Source organism: Hippocampus comes, unplaced genomic scaffold, assembly GCF_001891065.2.
Source record: "Hippocampus comes isolate QL1 unplaced genomic scaffold, H_comes_QL1_v1.1 scaffold108, whole genome shotgun sequence".
Lineage (NCBI taxonomy): Eukaryota > Metazoa > Chordata > Actinopteri > Syngnathiformes > Syngnathidae > Hippocampus > Hippocampus comes.
Genome location: NW_017805071.1, coordinates 506881 through 525454, shown reverse-complemented (window position 1 = coordinate 525454; position 18574 = coordinate 506881). Strand labels below are relative to the sequence as shown.

General features: G+C 41.4%; 1 protein-coding gene across 5 annotated transcripts in view; it reads right to left on the bottom strand.

The window, feature by feature from the left end:
- LOC109512701 (Kv channel-interacting protein 2) overlaps positions 1–18574 on the bottom strand; it is a 110214-nt gene that overhangs the window by 46608 nt on the left and 45032 nt on the right. The window contains exon 1 of one of the 5 annotated variants that reach the window (XM_019864630.1): positions 14551–14798. The exons of 3 other annotated variants lie outside the window; for them this stretch is intronic. In XM_019864630.1, the coding sequence (XP_019720189.1) occupies positions 14551–14638 (88 nt within the window). In that variant the 5' untranslated portion in view covers positions 14639–14798. Of the gene's footprint in view, positions 1–14550; positions 14799–18574 lie in introns of those variants that run through there. One more of the 5 variants, XM_019864635.1, reaches the window with a different exon arrangement.

The following is an 18574-nucleotide window of genomic DNA, read 5'->3' as shown; positions in this document are numbered from 1 at the left end:
CACACACACACACACACACACACACACACACACACACACACACACACACACACACGTGACAGTAAGTCACCATTAATAATACAAATAAAAGAATGGCATGTACAGCATGAAGTCAGCTGTGTTTAGTTTTTATGAGAAAAGATTTGCCTTTTATGTCACATGTCTGGATTACAGAATAGGGCGTGCAATATTGCCCATCGGTGCAAACGCGTGTTCATGGTTCTTTGTGCTCTGCGATTGTCTGGTAAAGGGGTGTACTATGCCTCTCGCTTAAAGTCATTTGGGATAGGCTCCAGCTCACCTGTGATTAATTCGCTCATTTTTGCAGTTGTATTCCCATTAAGAATGGAAAACAAACAAGCAACTATTTCAGTTCCTGAAACTCATTTATGGGGGGTGGAACAAATGCAACAAAACCCATATTTGATAAAAGTGAGTCAAAGTAATGTAGCTTTCTCTCAAAGGTAGGAAAGGAGCACAGGCCATGACGTTTCACACAGTGTGGAGTGGGCATCCACAGTTATAAATAGCCCTGAGAGGAATCAGATTTGGAAAACCGGAGGGGGGAACTGATGAGATCGCACAGAGGAGCCATATGTTTGTGCGTGCGTGCATGCCTCGCACACACACACACACACACACACACACACACACACACACACACACACACACACACGACATGGGGATACATTGAAATGGAGCTATCGCGAGAGTGACACCCTGCAGACAGACAAGCAGACAGAAGTGACGGTTGTCAGCCGAGCAGAGAGGCGAAAACAGCGTGACCGAGATAGTGCGGAGTGACTGACGTAGAGGTCGGCGACAAAAACATCCACGTGGAGCGGCAATCTAAGAATGAAATGCTGTGAACATAATTTAAAGTATGCACACACTGGATGTTCATGAACACTTCAAGGACATGACGTCATTGATAGTTTAATATTGACATAATATGACCACAAATGTATAGAGTTGTGCACTGCAGCACTATTCAGTGACATAACATACCGAGCAGTTCTGAGGTCTACCGAAAGACATGCAGCACAAAGAGAGAGGATAAGAGGCAGAGAAGGTCCCCAACTGGAAGCTCCAAGAATAGTCATTATGCTCACAGAGCAGAGAGAATGTTTGCTGCAGTATATATTGGTTGGGTTGGACATTTTAGTTTAAACAATTATTAATTATTTTTTTTATGTGCCAGTTTTATTGCAAACTTTAAAGAGCTTGCAGTGATCACGCCAAGACTCTTATTATTATACTCCAAAGTGTGTGTTTTTTTTTTTTTTAATCCCTTCCTCAAAATGCAGGTTGATGACAAAACTCCTTAGTGGATTAAAAACTATTCGTATGTACCAAGTCCTTTTGATTTTGAGGGCGAAATACAAACCATTTACTCCAACATCTCTTGTTCAATTGCTTCACAAACAAGCAACCACTTTAATGCGCTACATTCAAGTTTAAATACCAATAGACAAACACTTACATATTCAGTTTTAGATTTCCTTTTTTAACTTTGAAGAAAGAAAACATTTTCTTGTTTCCTTAGATGGTTTACCATTGATACAAATTTTTTAAATGCACAACCTTTAATGTGCCCTTGTCAGCGCCTAATGAGAAAGTAACTGAAATGGCATCTGCTTTGTGCGAACAACTTCATTTCCACAAAAAAAAAAAAAATTCACACACCTGCACACACATGAACATGATTGACAGGCGTCATGTCATCTGCTTTGTGCAAACAACTTCAATTATTTCCACAAAAAAAACAAAGAAATTCACACACCCGCACACACATGAACATGATTGACAGGCGTCAGAGTGAAGCCGTGCAAAGAGAAGGCAGATGAATGCCACTCGAGAAAATGACAAGCTTACTGTAATGGAGAGAAGAGTGACTGCGAGCAGCCTTGTCAATCAGCACCGGTGATGGCGTCCCTCGGTTTATTTCGTTATCTGCTCGGTTATTTCATTCGCTTGTTCATTTATTTGTGAGCCAGGGAAGCATCCAGCATGCTGAACTCAAATCTGTTTATACAAACATTAGACCAAATGATAATCTGCGACAGCAGTGAATATTCACAGTCCACCCTGACATACCCGAGAAAAACATTATCCCAACAGACATACTACCACACCATACCATATACTACCATGAAAGTGCTCACCAACTTGAGATCTCACATACTGCATACAAGGGCTCACGTTGGTTACCCCTAGTGCTTGCTGGCACCAGGTAGATCCCATGAACGACATGAGTAGCCCATGTTCTCAAAACAGCTGTGACATAAGTCCCCAGTGACGGGACAAAAGGATTTTCTAAGAATCCTGTAAAAGTGGTCATTTCAAAATCAACTTTGACAGACATTTAGAGCAATTAATACTGTAGTTCCGTATTCATGGTGAGTGCTTCCTAAATAATGTGACAAATCATTCATATGATTTGTGACTTCACCAAAAAAAAAAAAAATTCCACAGGATCAATGATAGTTGACAGTGATGTTACACTTGCTATCATTTAACAACAATGCAAACGACTTCCAATCTTGTGGCTCAGTGATATTGGTCTACAAAAGAATCTAACTACTCCCTTTATTGTCAATTTATCAATTTTTAATTTTGTTTATGCTGTACAGGATTGCAAAGAGTTGCAGTAACAATGCCAGGGAGTGTCATTTTGTTTCACGTTGTCACCTGCATACGCTAAAGTATATTATGATTATAATACAAAAGGTTAACTTTGCTTTATTCCTCCCATGCTGCCACCCCTCATCTCCATCGAGTTGCTCCTTGCTCGTGCATCGTCTTTTTTGCCGTGGCTAGAGGTCAGCAGAACTCTCTCAAGGTCGTCACAGCACAAAGTGTTTCCTTCTCACGCTTGGATGGCTGAGTAGAGTCGACAAGCGGCATCCCGTTTGGGGATGAAAAGGACTTTTAGTGGCTCGGACTATCCAGCTCCCTGGTGCATTGACGCGATGTGCATTTCACCCCCTTTGTTGGCCATTCACTGCTGTCAATAAATAACATACGGTGTGTGACAAGAGTTTGGTGTAAATTTTGAAGCAGAAAAGATCCATACGGGCCAAGTCTAATAGTGTTACTAAGCCGTATTTCTGTATTTCTGCCACGTGCTTTAAACCCATTTAAATATCAAAACACACTTCATCTGTTTGAAGCATACTTTAATGTATTCCTTAGCACCTGTTCCCATTCTCTTGCTTACAGTTCTACAAATACGAGGTCGAGTGTGCGTCCTTCAAGCTGTTAGTCACTACCAGTTGAAGTTTATTGTAATACATCTTAATGTTCAAGCTAACCATTAGATTGTGTCGAATAAAAGACTGCTAGCTTAATGCTAATACAATGAAAAAGGCTGTAGCCATGCTAACAAAAATTAGCATGGCTCTTACCGCAATTATAAACCTTCATCTTACTACTTCTGAAATACACATGGGGCAGCAACACCTACAAACAGGCGATACAAATATCACAGGCATACCTCAGAAAAATGTAGTACTGCATTACATTATATTACTGACTTCATGAGCAGTTACTTTTCTTTGGCTTTTGTGCAACACTTCAAAATAAGCAACGAAGAGTGTTCAGAGAAGACACGTGATGTATGCCATTAATTAAGGGATTTATTATTATTGCTCCAGTAAGTACATTCTTGCAACAGCTAAAATAATAGATAGTGAATGCAAATAGGGATTCATCATCATAGGCAAGGTAAAGCACGACATGCGAACATCGTGTAAAGAGAGCCGGAGGCCTTTGAGTCGCTAAAGTTAGCGTTGATTTATCCACTGGTGGCTGCTCACTATAGTTAGCAGGAAATTTATCTGGCTGCAGTGGCGACTTGTCAACGCAGGACAGGAAATACACTTCCATCGGGTTAGTTAGTTAGCCTTTAATGATGCCAACCGGGGCTCGCTGATTAGAAAATGAATTATTTATCCAAATACCGTTCAAAATTTCCCCCTGAAAATTGAAGGATTGAGAACTGCTTGTTCTGTTGGACAATATTTCTTCAGAGATCCTCTATGTACTGTGAGCGTATGTGTGTGCGTGTGCGTGTGCGTGTGTGTGTGTGTGTGTGTCATCAATCTCAAAGGGCAGATCAATAAGCTATCAAAGTCTGTTCATGCTGCCAGTTTGATGACAACAGGCAAAATGAGGTGATTATCCACACACTGCTCTGAATGACCTCGCTTGAATATCCTACCAAGCTTCCACACTTGAGCTTTATTGTCCTGCTAACAAGTCCTAAATGTCTATTAACATCTTCGTTCATTACTCAGCAAAGACAACTGTTTCTTGAATACACCAATAAAAGCTTTGGACAGAACCAACGTTGGTGTGGCAACCTGAAGCTGAAATCTTGAAGGCAGTCCGAAGGCAAGAGCACAAGGACAAATAACTCTTATGATGACTCAGGGCAACACACATTTTGGTGCCAACAAAGTTTCAATGGTTTTTGGGGGTATTTTGATATTGCTGAATCCAAAAATGTCCTTGATTTTTCCGAATGGGCGCTATATTTTGAGATATTCCATATTTTTGTTTTTAAAAAGTCCTCATCATACATAAGTTATGACATTCGTGTTGTTTTTATGCTACAACTTTGATGAGGCTCTATCTGTCTTTTCAAGCATGTCCATTCAGTAGTTTTCTCATATTTTGCGATATCGTGAAAGACGGCAATGATTAATGCAGACTTCTTGATGCAAATTCTGGTTTGCGTCCAAATCCACCAAAATGTTTGAAAATTTGCCAATATTCGGAGTAAAAAAAAAGCCATCAAACAAAAACGACATTTCATGAGCTGTCAACTCAGTGTCAAAGATATTTATCTCAAAATCTAAAGTGCATTTTGTTGCCAAGTTACAAAACTTCCATCATTCTTCTCTATGTTGTCGATAAATGCCGTCATAGCCGCTGTTTTGTTGTTCATACCGATACATCGAAAATCCCGATCTGATTTTGTCCCTAAATTGTTTAGCCCTACACCACGGCAGTTGGTGAAGTCGTCTACATCGTCACTTCACGCTTCATTTGGTCAAATAGAACACAGATAGGAGTTCAACTGCATAAAACCAGTCAGAAATGATGCAAATCAAAATCAGTCGCTCATGGGTAGTGAAAAAAAACATGCTCAATGGCAAAAGTGTTCTGTTAAGCCAAACAGAGGTAGCAACTTCCTGAAATCAATCACATTCTAAATGCTCAAAAATTGCTCAGTCATCCACCCCATCATCTCCACCTTTCATGGCAATTACCGGTGTAGTTTTTTTTCATTTTCCTCCCAAGAGTTGCGCTTCCGATGCGTTATGTGTTAAAAGTAGATATCAGTACCGTACAGCATTGCTAATGTAATGGCCTAACATTATGGCTCAGTCATCACAATGTCAACACTCTTACAAAAAAACGGTGTGTGTGTTTTGCTGACAGTGGCCAGGATGACAGAGCGAATGAAAGCGGTTGTCGCCGTTGCAGTGATTGTTTTGTTGCTGCGTCAGTAGCTGGACGACTGCAGTGGAATATCTCAGTCGGTGTGTTACCATCAGCTCCTCATGCTTTCATCTCACAGTTGAAACCTAATTGGATACAAGAATTTTCTTTCTGCTTTTGGAGAGACAAAATCGTATTACAGGCCTCTTATTGATTCACAGCACTTGGCAATGCAGAAGTAAAAAGATCAGTTTTTTTTTTTTGTTTTTTTTTTGTCACTTCAACGAATGCTTCAAACCAAGGTTCATCTTTTGCTGTCAAATATTTTCAAAATGCATGTTGCTCTGCCAATGGTGCTGAAACCTAGCTGGACTGAAATGTGTTTTGCCCTTCTGTCACCTTCAACTATGTATGTTTTGATATTTCATCCATTAATTTTGGATGTCGCTTATCCTGTTGAGGGTCAAATGGAGCTGCTGCCTATCTCAGCTGACTGAGCAAAAGATGGACTAAACCCTGGACTGGACAGTCAGGCACAGGGCGTGCACGCACGCACGCGCGCGCGCACGCACACGCACACACTGCTAATTGAACATAGAACATCTCATTTAAATTCCTTGTTCACTTTTTCAGTCACACAGTGTGACTATAGTTGGATTTTAACTGTTCCCAGGTGTCTACATAAAACACACACACTGCTTTTTACCATATAGCAAGGGTAGGGAACTCCGGTTCCTCGAGAGCCATATCCTGCCTGTTTTAAAGCTCTCCGTACTCCAACACACCTGATTCAATTGATCACGATCGTTTCAAGCTTCTGTTGAGCTTGCTGATGAGCTACATCGCTTGAATCGGGTGTGTTTGAAGAAGAGAGAGATCTAAAACAGGTAGGATATGGCTCTCGAGGAACCGGAGTTCCCTACCCCTGCCGTATAGTATCCTCAATTAACCTAACGTGCATTTAAAAAAAAAAAAAACATCAGATGAAGCCCAAGAGCCAAGATTCAAACCCAGCAGCACCTCTCAACTTTGCTGCCTCCTCAACATATAAATTGAGTTAAAAACCGACTACGAAACAACTTTGAGGTCTTCTGGTCCTTGTACAGTGCACACACAATGACGGCGCATTAGATACGCATGCCAACATCTCACTCATCAATCCAAATAGTCAGGCCGCCTTATGTCTGATGCATTTTCTGACCCTCTTGTGATGAACATGAGCAGTTTGTTCACAGTGTCGATGCGACACATCCTGCACACATGCTCTCTCGTCATCACGCTAATTGAATTCACTGTTTTCCTCCTCACGTTTGTCTCCTTCTTTTCTCCTCCAGTCACTGCCTTCCAGCCCCGAATTCAAGCGGCTACTAATAGCAGGCTATTTTTAGACACTTGTGAGCTGTGTGTGTGTGTGTGTGTGTGTGTGTGTGTGTGTGTGTGTGTGTGTGTGTGTGTGTGTGTGTGTGTGTGTGTGTGTGTGTGTATACAGATGATGGATGGAGGGGGAGGTTTTCACACCTGCCTGACAAAGGGTGAGGAAAGGTTGGGTGGCAGGTGAGAAGGAGAAGCACACCAGGAGAGGTTGTGGTAAGGGCAAGAAATAATGTATATAATAATAATAATAATGGCCAAGGGCACAGGTGTCAAACTCAAGGCCCGGGGGCCAGATCCAGCCCGCCACGTCATTTTATGTGATTTGGAAATGCTAGTCTGCAAGCTGCATTCCCGGTGGTGCAAAACTAAAATGTGGTCGTTCCCAGTCAACTCTGGATTTAGGAATATTATCCTGACCTTGAGTCTTAAGGACTTTTCTTCTTCAGAATGCGATCAAATGTATTCATTCATAATGTATATTCCCTGTCACTTTTTATTTTCTTTCTTGATGGCCGCATCAGTCACTGTCTCAATGCAGGCAACTCCCTGAAAGCAGAGACAAACTTGCAGGCAGGAAAATCAGCATCTACCAAAACACCGGGCTCTAGGTTGACAGGCAGCAGCCCCTCCGACGACAAAAAAAAAAAAAAAAAAAAAAGGTCCCGTTTATTGCCAGCCTTAACCCGCTCTGTGTGATTTGCCGTGTCGGGCTCACAAATGAAGCAATAAAAACGGCTGTGGTATGTGCAACAGGGATTAAAAAAAAAAAGCCTTTGGAGGTTTTTTTTTTTGAAAGGAAAAACATTTTGCCAAAGACATGGTGACCACCCTCATGTAATGTCGTAAAAAAATGACATTGTACATTCATTGCATATTATTTTACGCCCCCTCAAATTATGGGTTTCGGCCCCCGAGCGTGAAATACCCAGGAGGATTATTTAGCATGCACCGCAATGAACTACTGAACAAAAGCTTACTGTGCTGCCGTAAATATAGATCGGCACTCTAGAAGTTTTCTGCGCAGGGTTTGACATTGAACTCCTGCAAAGAGTTTATTTATAGCCTCCTCAATTTTTTGTTTAATGGGTCGTGTGCATGTGCAAGTCAGGAGGTGTCAACAAGAAGCCCAAGTTAATAATGAGCACCAGAGAGACGACTTGAGAATCTTCACATGTCTGGCGTCAAAACGATAACGGCCCCGAAAATGAAGCGACGCCACATTCGACCACGTGGCTTCTTTTTATCTTGCTTGCCTGTCTTATCTTTTCTTCAAGATGAAGCATGCAGTTACAAATACAGTATCATGTGAAAGCTTGGAAATATTACAGCTCAAACTGCACAAATATAGTAAAGTCTAGTGAATTAGGGATAGGCATTTGAATTCCACCGAATGAATACTGGTAAAAAAAAATAACCATCAATTAATTTTTGTTGCAACCAAGTGGTTTAATCCATTTCATCTTGAGTTACTACCACTAGCATAATCCACAATCAATTCCACGCAATTGACGGAGTTCCTCAAGTCACTTAATCAGTATCCATTCCTGACATAAGACAAGCCAATATGCAATAAAAGCTGCTCTATTTGACACAATATCACCGGCCTTTCATATCCAGGGATGTACTACTCAAATGAGGAAATGTGAAGCAAAAGAGAAAGCGGTTTGCTTTTTGTCAAGTTCATTTTTGTTTTTTGGAGTGGTACAGTGCAAATAATAAAATAATAATAATAATTTAATAATAAATAAACCCTCTTGCGATGTTTGGTTGTTGTTGATCCAAGAATGGCATGTCCATACTGCAGAGGTACAAGAAGCATTTCCAGAATAGTAAATCACTAATTTGTCCCAAACAATTTGAAAGAATTCAAAAAGTAAGGTAGTTTGGTTGTTCGGCGGTGTTGTGTGGGGGGGGCTGGCACGGATTAATCCCATTTCTATTCAATTCAATTGTGAATCATGATTTGCTTGGTCAAGGTACCCCAAAAAGAACAGGAAATGCTCTTTACTGTATTGCACTTTTTTTTTAATACTTTTTCAATGCTTGGGGCAATAATCCGAACAGTTGTGTATCCAGGATAAGGTTTTATCTTGTCCTCCAAACGCTGTCAAATGGCAAAACACAGCTTGGCATTAAAATGGGAATCGCAAATGATGTGGAACGATATCAACTTCAGGCTTTAGCGTTGCTTCCCGCCGTGTCACATATTCAGCGGAATATGACACAAAAATCCGACATTTTCCTGCAGAGCTTCTCCTTGACAGGCATGGTAAATAACAAAGGCGACGGACTAAGTCGTCCTGAAGTTAACGAACATTTCCTTTTCTCTATGTGGGCGCCATTACCACACACCAGCAGATGACTCCTCGCACACTGAAAACGCACTCCTAACACTCGTCTGCATCCGCTGATGTTTTATTGATCAACATTAAAATTCATGCTTTACGCGCACTTGTCAGCGGGAAGCGGGAAGTGACAGACAGGTGTGTGATAATATCTGTCAGGTAGAGACGGAGAAAAGGATGGAATGTGGTGATGCTCAACGCAATGAGCGGCGTAAAAGTGCTCGAAGGCCAAGAGACCGGGAGGAGGCCGGGTTCCATTTGCAAGAGATTTTGTTCACTGGTAATTTCATCGCATATCCAAGATTCCTCACCAAACTACAGCATGCCGAGAATTGAGGTGGAACATGTTTTATTTAGTTCGGTTCGAACAAAGTCTCTTTCTTATGTGCTGTTTGATAACATGAGAAAATGAGAGTAATTAATCCGGTCCCCGTCGCAATATGAAATAATATTAATAAAAAAAAAGGTGAAATGGGTTGTTCATTTGAGGAAAATTTGTTGTGAACTTTGGAGAGAAGATTGGAAGCTTGTTGCACGATGGAACAAAATACCACAGTGGCTAACAAATGATCCACTCCGGGAAACGAAGATGAGTTTCTTAGTGTTCATACCCCATTCTGTGAAGCGAAAGTGAAAGTTGAATGAAAAAAAAAAAATTATGAAAAGGTGGAGTTTATTACTCTCAGGAAGCCACTGGATGCCAGATTAAATTACATGTTCTTTGTTTCCCCATCCCACAAAGTAATTACTTTGCGGTAATGAGCCGCAAGCGATGACGATCATTACGCCGCGGCCCACCGCGTTCATTCATCACCGAACATGAAATATTGATTTAAAGCTATTTGTTAGCAGCTCAAACAACGTGCGTGAAAAGTCATCGGGGAGTCAAACTGTCGTGTGGCTGCAGAGGAGGCTGTGGAGTTGCCGTTTTGTAATAAACAAACGCAAAATGGTGTCATTTCCCTGGCCAGCCCTCGAAGAGCTTCATTTTTCACTTAGTTACTTCTGTAAATGGAAGGGTTGCGTGATTCATTGTTTAACGATCCATGGACTTGTGACCTTTCCCAATACACGCGTGACGTCTGCGAAATCCGCCGCCGCCTTCCGGTAAGGCATCGTCGCATGTCGAAGGAGGATATAATCAAATGTAGACGATACAATCGGCTCAGTGTGGGGAAGACGGAACGGAGCTTTGCGCTCATTTCATCAATTTGATTTGTTGTTTCCGTTGACGTGCACGTGGTGTTTTACCGGCAAGAATGTTCTGCAGCACCAGCAGCTAATTGACTGTTAGCAGGACAGAGGTCTCCATTTTTTTTTTTTTTGTTTAGGCTTGCGTGTGGCGCACAATGAGAAACAATCACTGCCACTTGTCTCATAGCTGTCAGCATTCTGACTTCAGACGCTGAACCTTAAACTAAACTGCCCGGGATAGAGCTAATCAAGCATTCAGGATACTTTTAGGCATGGGCAAAATAAGTGCTTCGTATAATGTTAAGAATGATTTCTTTTGAATGATGACTTTGATTCACTCTCAGATAGTTTGCTATCGAAAGAGGAAGAGCACTAGATTACATCTCTGAGAAGTATTCTTCTGAAAAGAGATTTTTCCTACCGACCTGATACGACCTAAGAGTGAATAACTCTTCCTGACTGTTAAGCGAACATACTCATACTCTTGCACTCTCTTCAAGAGGTAGTTTATCAACTTTATGACGCATGTAAAGAAAGCAATGATGTTTAGTTGAGCCTCAGGCTTAAAGGCTGTTTATTTAATAAAGTATTTATTTTTAAAGCAATTGCTGGAAAAATAGATTCTGAAAATAAAAGATATGTACAGTACACACAAAATGACGACTGAAATAACTGGAGTATTTAGAATGAGGTTAAATATCCCAAATTGTTGTTTTCTGTTGGTCATGTTCTCATTGGAGCAACAGGCAACCAAGAGCCAAGGTGCTTAAATTCCATCCCACTCACAGGAATGGGAAATTGGGATTTTTTTTTTTTTTTTTTGGAAGGTTGGGGAAGTTATAATTTGGAAATGAAAACACGTGCAGATTTACAGAAATAAAATGCGGTATGTTGACATTTACTTGTCCAGAATGTTTTAATTTTTTGCATTGCTGATAATGATGTGAAATCATGAACATGATCGCTGTATTCATGAGTTGAAAATGTAACAATCAAGAGCATTCTAATTCTCATCAAGACCATCTGGCATTCCCATAATGATCCCAAAATAGCACACCTGTCCACCTCTATTTTAATTCAACATAAATATCCATCTGCGGTCATTCCCCTCCTCCTCGTCAAGGCCGACGCCAGGCCGACCAAAGCGGCGACACAAAGCAAAGGTAGGATAGCTATTGGAAGCTTGTGGCGGCAGATGGAAGCAACAGACACGAACTTGACTGCCCGTGTCAGATAAGAAAGCAGCTAAAAGGACAAATCAGCGTGACTCGGACATCTCGAATATCTAAGTCAGCCTTCAAGTGGATAGAAGGGCCACACCATGTGCTCGGATTGATGTACAGGAACAAGCTGCATGAGCTTCCAGTTAATGTGTTCTAATCACACTGAACAAATGAATTAAGCTTGTCCCTTTATTGGGAAAACTCAACGGAGACATCTTAGGGCCACAGGATGCAAACACACACACACACACACACACACACACACACACACACACACACATCAGCCTTGTTTCTCCTCCAGAGGCTAATAAGACAAACTAATTAGTGGGCAAAGTTGGGGCAAGAAGAACGGCGACTACAAATGCCACACATCGGAAACAGCCAAAAGCAAACGCGCGCAAACGCACACACATTTCGGCTCATAAGCAATGTTCGGGTACCCGTCGGTTAGAAAGGGGATGTAATCATCATCATAATAGATGTACAGTGAGTAATTATAGACACAAACACCTCGTCGCAGCACTGACGTAAAGAGGTAACAGCCGCAGTGAAGCGACATTAGGGACAAACTATTTAACATTTCTAGTTTGCATAAGGTGATGATGCTCATTCGCAGCAAATTCAATTCGGCCTCCCCCTGGCGTTAACCAAATGGCAAGTCCCTCAGTGCATTGGCGCAGCCCAAAGAGGCCACGAGAGTGCGACTGGGAAGTGTGAATGGCCTTGATGAAATCCCTTAAGCAGCACGGCCATTATACAGTGCAGCCATCATTGGCGACCGCGGCACCGGCTCGCTTATTCTCTCTACAGACATGCGGGGAGCTGGTTGTCATGGTAACCACAGGTCTTGGTAAACTTATGGATGCACGTGCATGCACAAGTACAGGAGCACGTGGTGTGTTTTGGGTGTTTTTAAATAAATAGTTCATGGAGGGCAGCCACAAGCGGGGATTGGGGAGTGTGAGATCGTTAGCTTCGTGAAATAATTTTGAAGCCAAATGTCAAGGCTCCCATTTGACTTAATGGCAAACAATACACGCATGTGATGTTGTTTATATTCTTAAAAAAAATTAATAAAAACATTGCTTAAGACTGAACAACAGCACCTCTGATGATTCATTGACGTCAATAGTTGAATTCAATACGGACTGACAGTCTAATTAGTTCGCTACACCGCACTCATGCTTTGGTCAAAGCTACACAATAGCATTCAGACAACTGCCAACATTTTAAAACGAAGCAAACAACACCAAACAACCAAAAAAAATGTTTGTATTTGTAATGTGAGTCATTTGTGTCTGTAAGGAATGGCCTTTTGATTAGGGATAGCAATAGAGTGACTGCATCCCAGGGCTGTCTATGTACTTTTGATTATGAAACATTTCAATTGATCATTGTACATATTTTACTACTTCTTGTGTTTAATCAAATCGTCAAAGAATACGATGCAGTTCAGCATTCCAAAGAATTTTGTATGACTAAAGGTTAACTTGGAAAAAAGTTTAGTTCACAAAATGGAGTACAAAATGCCAAATTGCACTTTTTTGATGACAAGCCAAATGAAGAGACCTGCTCTTCTCTTTACGCCGCCCCCCCCAAAAAAACAAAACAAAACACCATGGCCCCAAAAATACGTTACCTCAATTGTACACACAAGCATATGCATGTGTGGGAAGCCATGCCATACTACAAAAGTCAAATGTAGACGAGGTGAGGACGAGATGCGTGGCGTGCCTGTCAAATTAGCATTCACGTCAGCTTCCACAGACAAGGTCGTGCAAACGCTGCTATTCTTTTCCCGCCTCGCACCATCACTTGAAGGAGTTCAACTCTTGAGTTGAATCTCCCCAGGGAGCGAGTGAACGGCTGCTCGACGTCGCTGAGAAGAAGCGGGCAGGGTGAAGGTTGTCTCCGGCCAACGTGGACAACATGTGCATGTTGTGCCGTCGACATCAACTTCATACAACTTATTCCAAAACTGAGATTATCAATATGAAGTAAAGGGGAAGGTGTCAAAAGACCAACATGGAGCTGCTGAAATGATGATGAGTGTGTGTGTGTGTCTGTGTGTGTGTGTGTGTGTGTTTATATGACGAATGGCAACACGCTTTCATGTGGTTATTGCTTCGACAACAAAAGAAGGCAAATTTTAAGGGTGTGGGGATAATTTCAGAATTTAAATAGTGTGTAGAAAGTGAGTTCAAGAAAATCTTGAGGTTTATTCAAACAAAATGATTGTAAATGAAGGTAAGAAAAGGCGATGAGACAGATTTTGGACGACACTGAATTTAAAAAAGCTCTGAATTCACTTGAACATGTATGTTAGGCACACGTGATTGAAACGTAAGCATATTTTCAAGGAGACGGTGGAGAATTACATCAGTTTAATCATGTGCAACATCATCATTTAAAAAAAAAAAAGCATAAATCGAAACACAAAAATGTATTTCCAATGCATTTGAACTGAAAATAACATTCATTAAAATAGGAGGCGTGATTTCAATAAAGTAATTAAATTCCATGACAGGCTGGGCAAGGGGAAATAAGTTTGAATGACTTCTGCTGCACCAAGTATGATACAAAATAAATAGAAACAGTCCATACAAGTACAAGTCACATATTAAATACAATTTATGCTAATATATTGATCATGTGAGCATGTAAAAAATCCCCAACTACACTCAGTATATAGACAGCAGTAAAAGGAAAGAGTACAAATGCTCTTATACACTATTGTCACACACACAGACTCTCGTGCTTCTTACTGTTCCACACACCCACACACACACACACAAAATAAAGAAACTGTCAACTGTCACTGTGTACCCAAAGAAGCAATGCCATAATGTTCACAATCACAGCCAGGGCACTAAATGAACTCCAACTCCTCCCAGCTTGACAGACGTGGCGTGCGGCCATGAAGCCTTTTGGCCAGCCCGGGTGTGAATATTAGTGGGCTGCCTTACCTTGGGTGAGCGTTCCCATGAGGAAGCGGTAGAGGTATCGAGCCACCTTGGTCAGCTGCCTCTTGCAGCGTTTCCTGCACTGGCTCATCTTGATGCAGCTTTTCTGGAGCTGATGTTAGCAGCACTCAGGCTGGCTCGTGTGCCTGGGAGAGCAGGAGCCCAAGGTAGCAAGGGGGGGAACTCACTCTGTATGTGTGTGTGGGTGAAAGTCTCACTGGAAGTGCCTTTCTTCTCCTCCTCCTCCTCCTCCTCCCTGTCTCCATCCTCCCCTCCACCTGTAGGGTGCTAGCTGTCAATCACCGGCGGGGTCCATCGCTCCTCCCCCCCATAACACTGCGAGCAGCCGCGTCTTCTCATTGGCTGAGAGGGGCAGAAAATTACGGCCCTGCGCACATTGCCGAGAATGTGCGCGTTTGTACCACGAGCGGGATGACTTGAGTGGCAGCTGGTGGTTTTTCTCTGCTTCGTGTTGATGTTTTTTTTTTTTATTCCTTCCTCTCCGGTGACTGCTCATATAACGATGACAAGCTGCAGGAGCCTGCGTATGCCTGTGTGCGGCTGTGTGTGTGTGTGTTTGTGTTTGTTAAAGGCAGCCGGAGGTTGTGAAAAGTGTCACAGGAAAACCAAACAAAGACATTAATTAACGTCACACGCTCACCTTCACGTCTCCGTCTGTCTGTCTCGTTAGCACAGCGAGGAAGAAAAGGGAGGAGGACATAAAAAGGAAGAGGTGAAGGGACACAGTGGCTGGAGAGGAGGAAGGATGCGGGGATTGATCAAGAGGACAGTGGCAGACAAATGAGAGGCTTTCGACGTGCAGATTACGTCGTCTCCCCGGAGGATGAGCGAGGAGCCGTTAAAAGCGTGAAGGATTGGGAAAGAAAGGTAATTATGTAAAGCCATCATTCGCGTCCTAATCCTTCTGCCTCTTTTTTCCTCTCTTAGTCAAGTGGACGCTTGCGGTCACTCACCTCGCGCCCCTCCACACACATTATGAACTATTTCCTCCTCGACAAGCCGCATTAGCCTACCAAACGGCGGCCACTTCACCTTTATACTTAACACTTCTTCAGTGCTGTATTAAAAAAAAAAAAAAAAAAGTGAGACTGTTGCTCAGTTGCCAAGGCAACCTCCTGACTCCATGGACTTTTTTGGGGGGGAGTGGAACAGACACACTTACATACACATGCACACACGCTTTCACTGTGGGGAATAGAGGAACTCACTCAATAGGCAGATGTTTTACCTAAATGCTGTTGCGCACTTTGTACAAGCAAGGATTTGATATGCTCTGGCTCAGTTTGAGAAGGTATAATGCAATAAGTTTATTGGTGTCATTTTACATTTATGAATGAATTTGTCAATACGGCAAATGTGGTATTTCCTTAAAAAAAGATATAGAGTATCATCCCAGTGAAAGTCAATTTGATACGTATCTCAATGTATGTTAAAGTGGAACTATTCAATTCGAGGCGCTGGCATCTTTTGAATCAAAACAGAGTTCAAATTGGATTTTGGTACTCCGCGAGTAGAAATGATAAAAAAAAAAACCAACCCTTATTTCTTTATGGACAAGATCTAAGAGAAATAAATTTCCCACAAGACCAATCCAACAATATGAATGTTCTTTGTCACACAGCCAGGAAGCAACAGGAATAAACATAACAATTTACAACAGTTCAGGTAACATTAAGTTTTAAAGGCATCCTGGAACTCTTGGATAGCATAAATGTGAAGCTGGCTCCTCGGGACAGGAATAAATTCTGCAGTTTGCAAGTTTATAATCTTGTACTTTAGAAAAACAGAGTAATAAAAAAAAAGATGTTTGAAAAAAAATATACGAGTATGTGGATCGTAATTTAATGGCGCAATCCAATTCTTTGTGCTGTTACTTCTAATTTGCCTGCCTTGGTCACAGGGAGGCAATATAATACTGTGCAGCCATGCAGACAGAAACATAGATCAGTACTTCTACAGTACCACATCTGTAAGAGTAACCTACTCATTAAGATGCTGCAATTTGTCATTTTTCAAAGAGGACAAAGACTAGACACCTGCAAGTATCGCCATATTACCTGTCTACATGTGTTGCTCCACTATTTGTCCTGCACCACTGATAGGCTATAAAAAGATTTTTGTTGATGTGGTTTAAACCATTGCTGTGTGATTCGTATAGCCATTTGATATTTCTCTTTATTCATAACATGTAAATATGGAATTGTAATGGATTCTTTGGAGCACTGGACCAGATTCATGACATTTCAATTGGGAAACCTGATGCGAGATACAAGTGATTTCAGTTACAGTTTAGACCAGTTAGGGAATGACTAAAAAAACTCTTCAGGCTCTCAACACTGCACCTGTGTCTATATACAGGTCTTGGCTGTCAACCATTGACACGCAGATTCGCACAGTCAATCAAAGAGACACCAAAGGCAGGCCAATGTACCACTACACCATCAGTCACCTCACAAACCAACTTCATAATGAAATATCAGGGTTTCAATATGGGCTGTCCAAAAAAATTAATTACTTCATACATCTCTGATAAGGCTCATGAAATGGAACATTATCATAACGGCACAGTTTGAAAGAAAGTATCCAAAAACAACCATACTGACAAAGCAAAATAAAAAGAATAAAAAGATCTACTTTTTCACACATCCAGAAAAACAGAAGTTGAAGGCCACCACTGACACATTAGCTAAAGCAGACGTTCTCATGCACCTACGTGACATATTTTGAAGGCTTCCTCCTTTGAGCCAGCCAAGCAAAGCAAACAGGACACATGACAGCTTTGCAGCTTAAGAGAAAAGAATAGAGATTCGCCCCGAGATGAGATCTTACATCACAAACTAAATAGTGCCTCAAAGGTAATGGGCCCTAAAAAACTATAAAGGCCTGATACAGGTGACAATGTATTTAAGTAGGCATCTTTCAGCTGGTCGGATGTATGGACCATAAAGTTTGTTTAACAGAGCGAGATGATATGCCTATAGCAAAAAAAAAAAAAAAAAAAAAGCATTCTTATCAGTTATTTTTTTACACAAATCTGAAAATGTGAAAAATAAATGCCAAAAAAAAAACACTTAACCCTGAGTTAGACTAGATAAAAATAGTCAAGAGAACCCAACAAAAGTGACACTAAAAACAAATTAAAAACAGGCATTAAACCAAAGGGCGAAAAACAGACAGTAGTAATAAAAGCTATCATATTACATACCTACACTAAATTGTATGTCAGGCTTACATTCACAATGGAAGCAACCAATTCATTAATTCTATGACTATTTTCCACATTATACCGCCAATAAAAACATAAAATTGAAGCAAAATAGCAACCTGTCTACCACACACGAAATACCAACTATTCGAATCCTGCACCCTGTGGGATATAATTAATTCCCACCTAACAACCTCATTTTGTGTTTAGTACTGTTCGCCGGGAATTAAATTAAACGTCAAAGGGGCTACCGTGAAGGGGGTAAAAATAGTCTCCGTCTAATTATTGTCAGTCGGAAGCCATAAAAGTGGTGGAAATGGGGTAAGATTCGCGGCGCTGTTGACATGACGGTGCAGTTAAGATGTGTGGGCCGTCGCTGGAATGGATGCCATCATTAGGACCGAGACCTTGAAGACCTCGGGCTTGCCCTCAGCGTCAAGTGAATGCGGAATCATTTTTACATCTTGGATTCTTTTTGACAACACGGGTAATAAGCGCACGTCACCTTACCTGCTCCCTGTTTGCTGTTCTGTGCTTCGACTTGTGAAGGGCACAAATATCCATTCATTCAATAGTATTTGTTCAGGACTGATCGATTGTGTGGACGTGATTGCTGATTAATTCCATCTTAAAGCAACTGACACAAAATAAAGGGTACTAATTGGATGCCATCAGGTGAAGTGCTGCTGTTTCATTCTTTATTGTCCAAATTAAATAATCGGGCCATACAAATTTCAGTGCATGTAATTTATTTTACAAAGACCAAGGTCAAGAATAGTGAAGCTAATAGTAGTAGTAGTG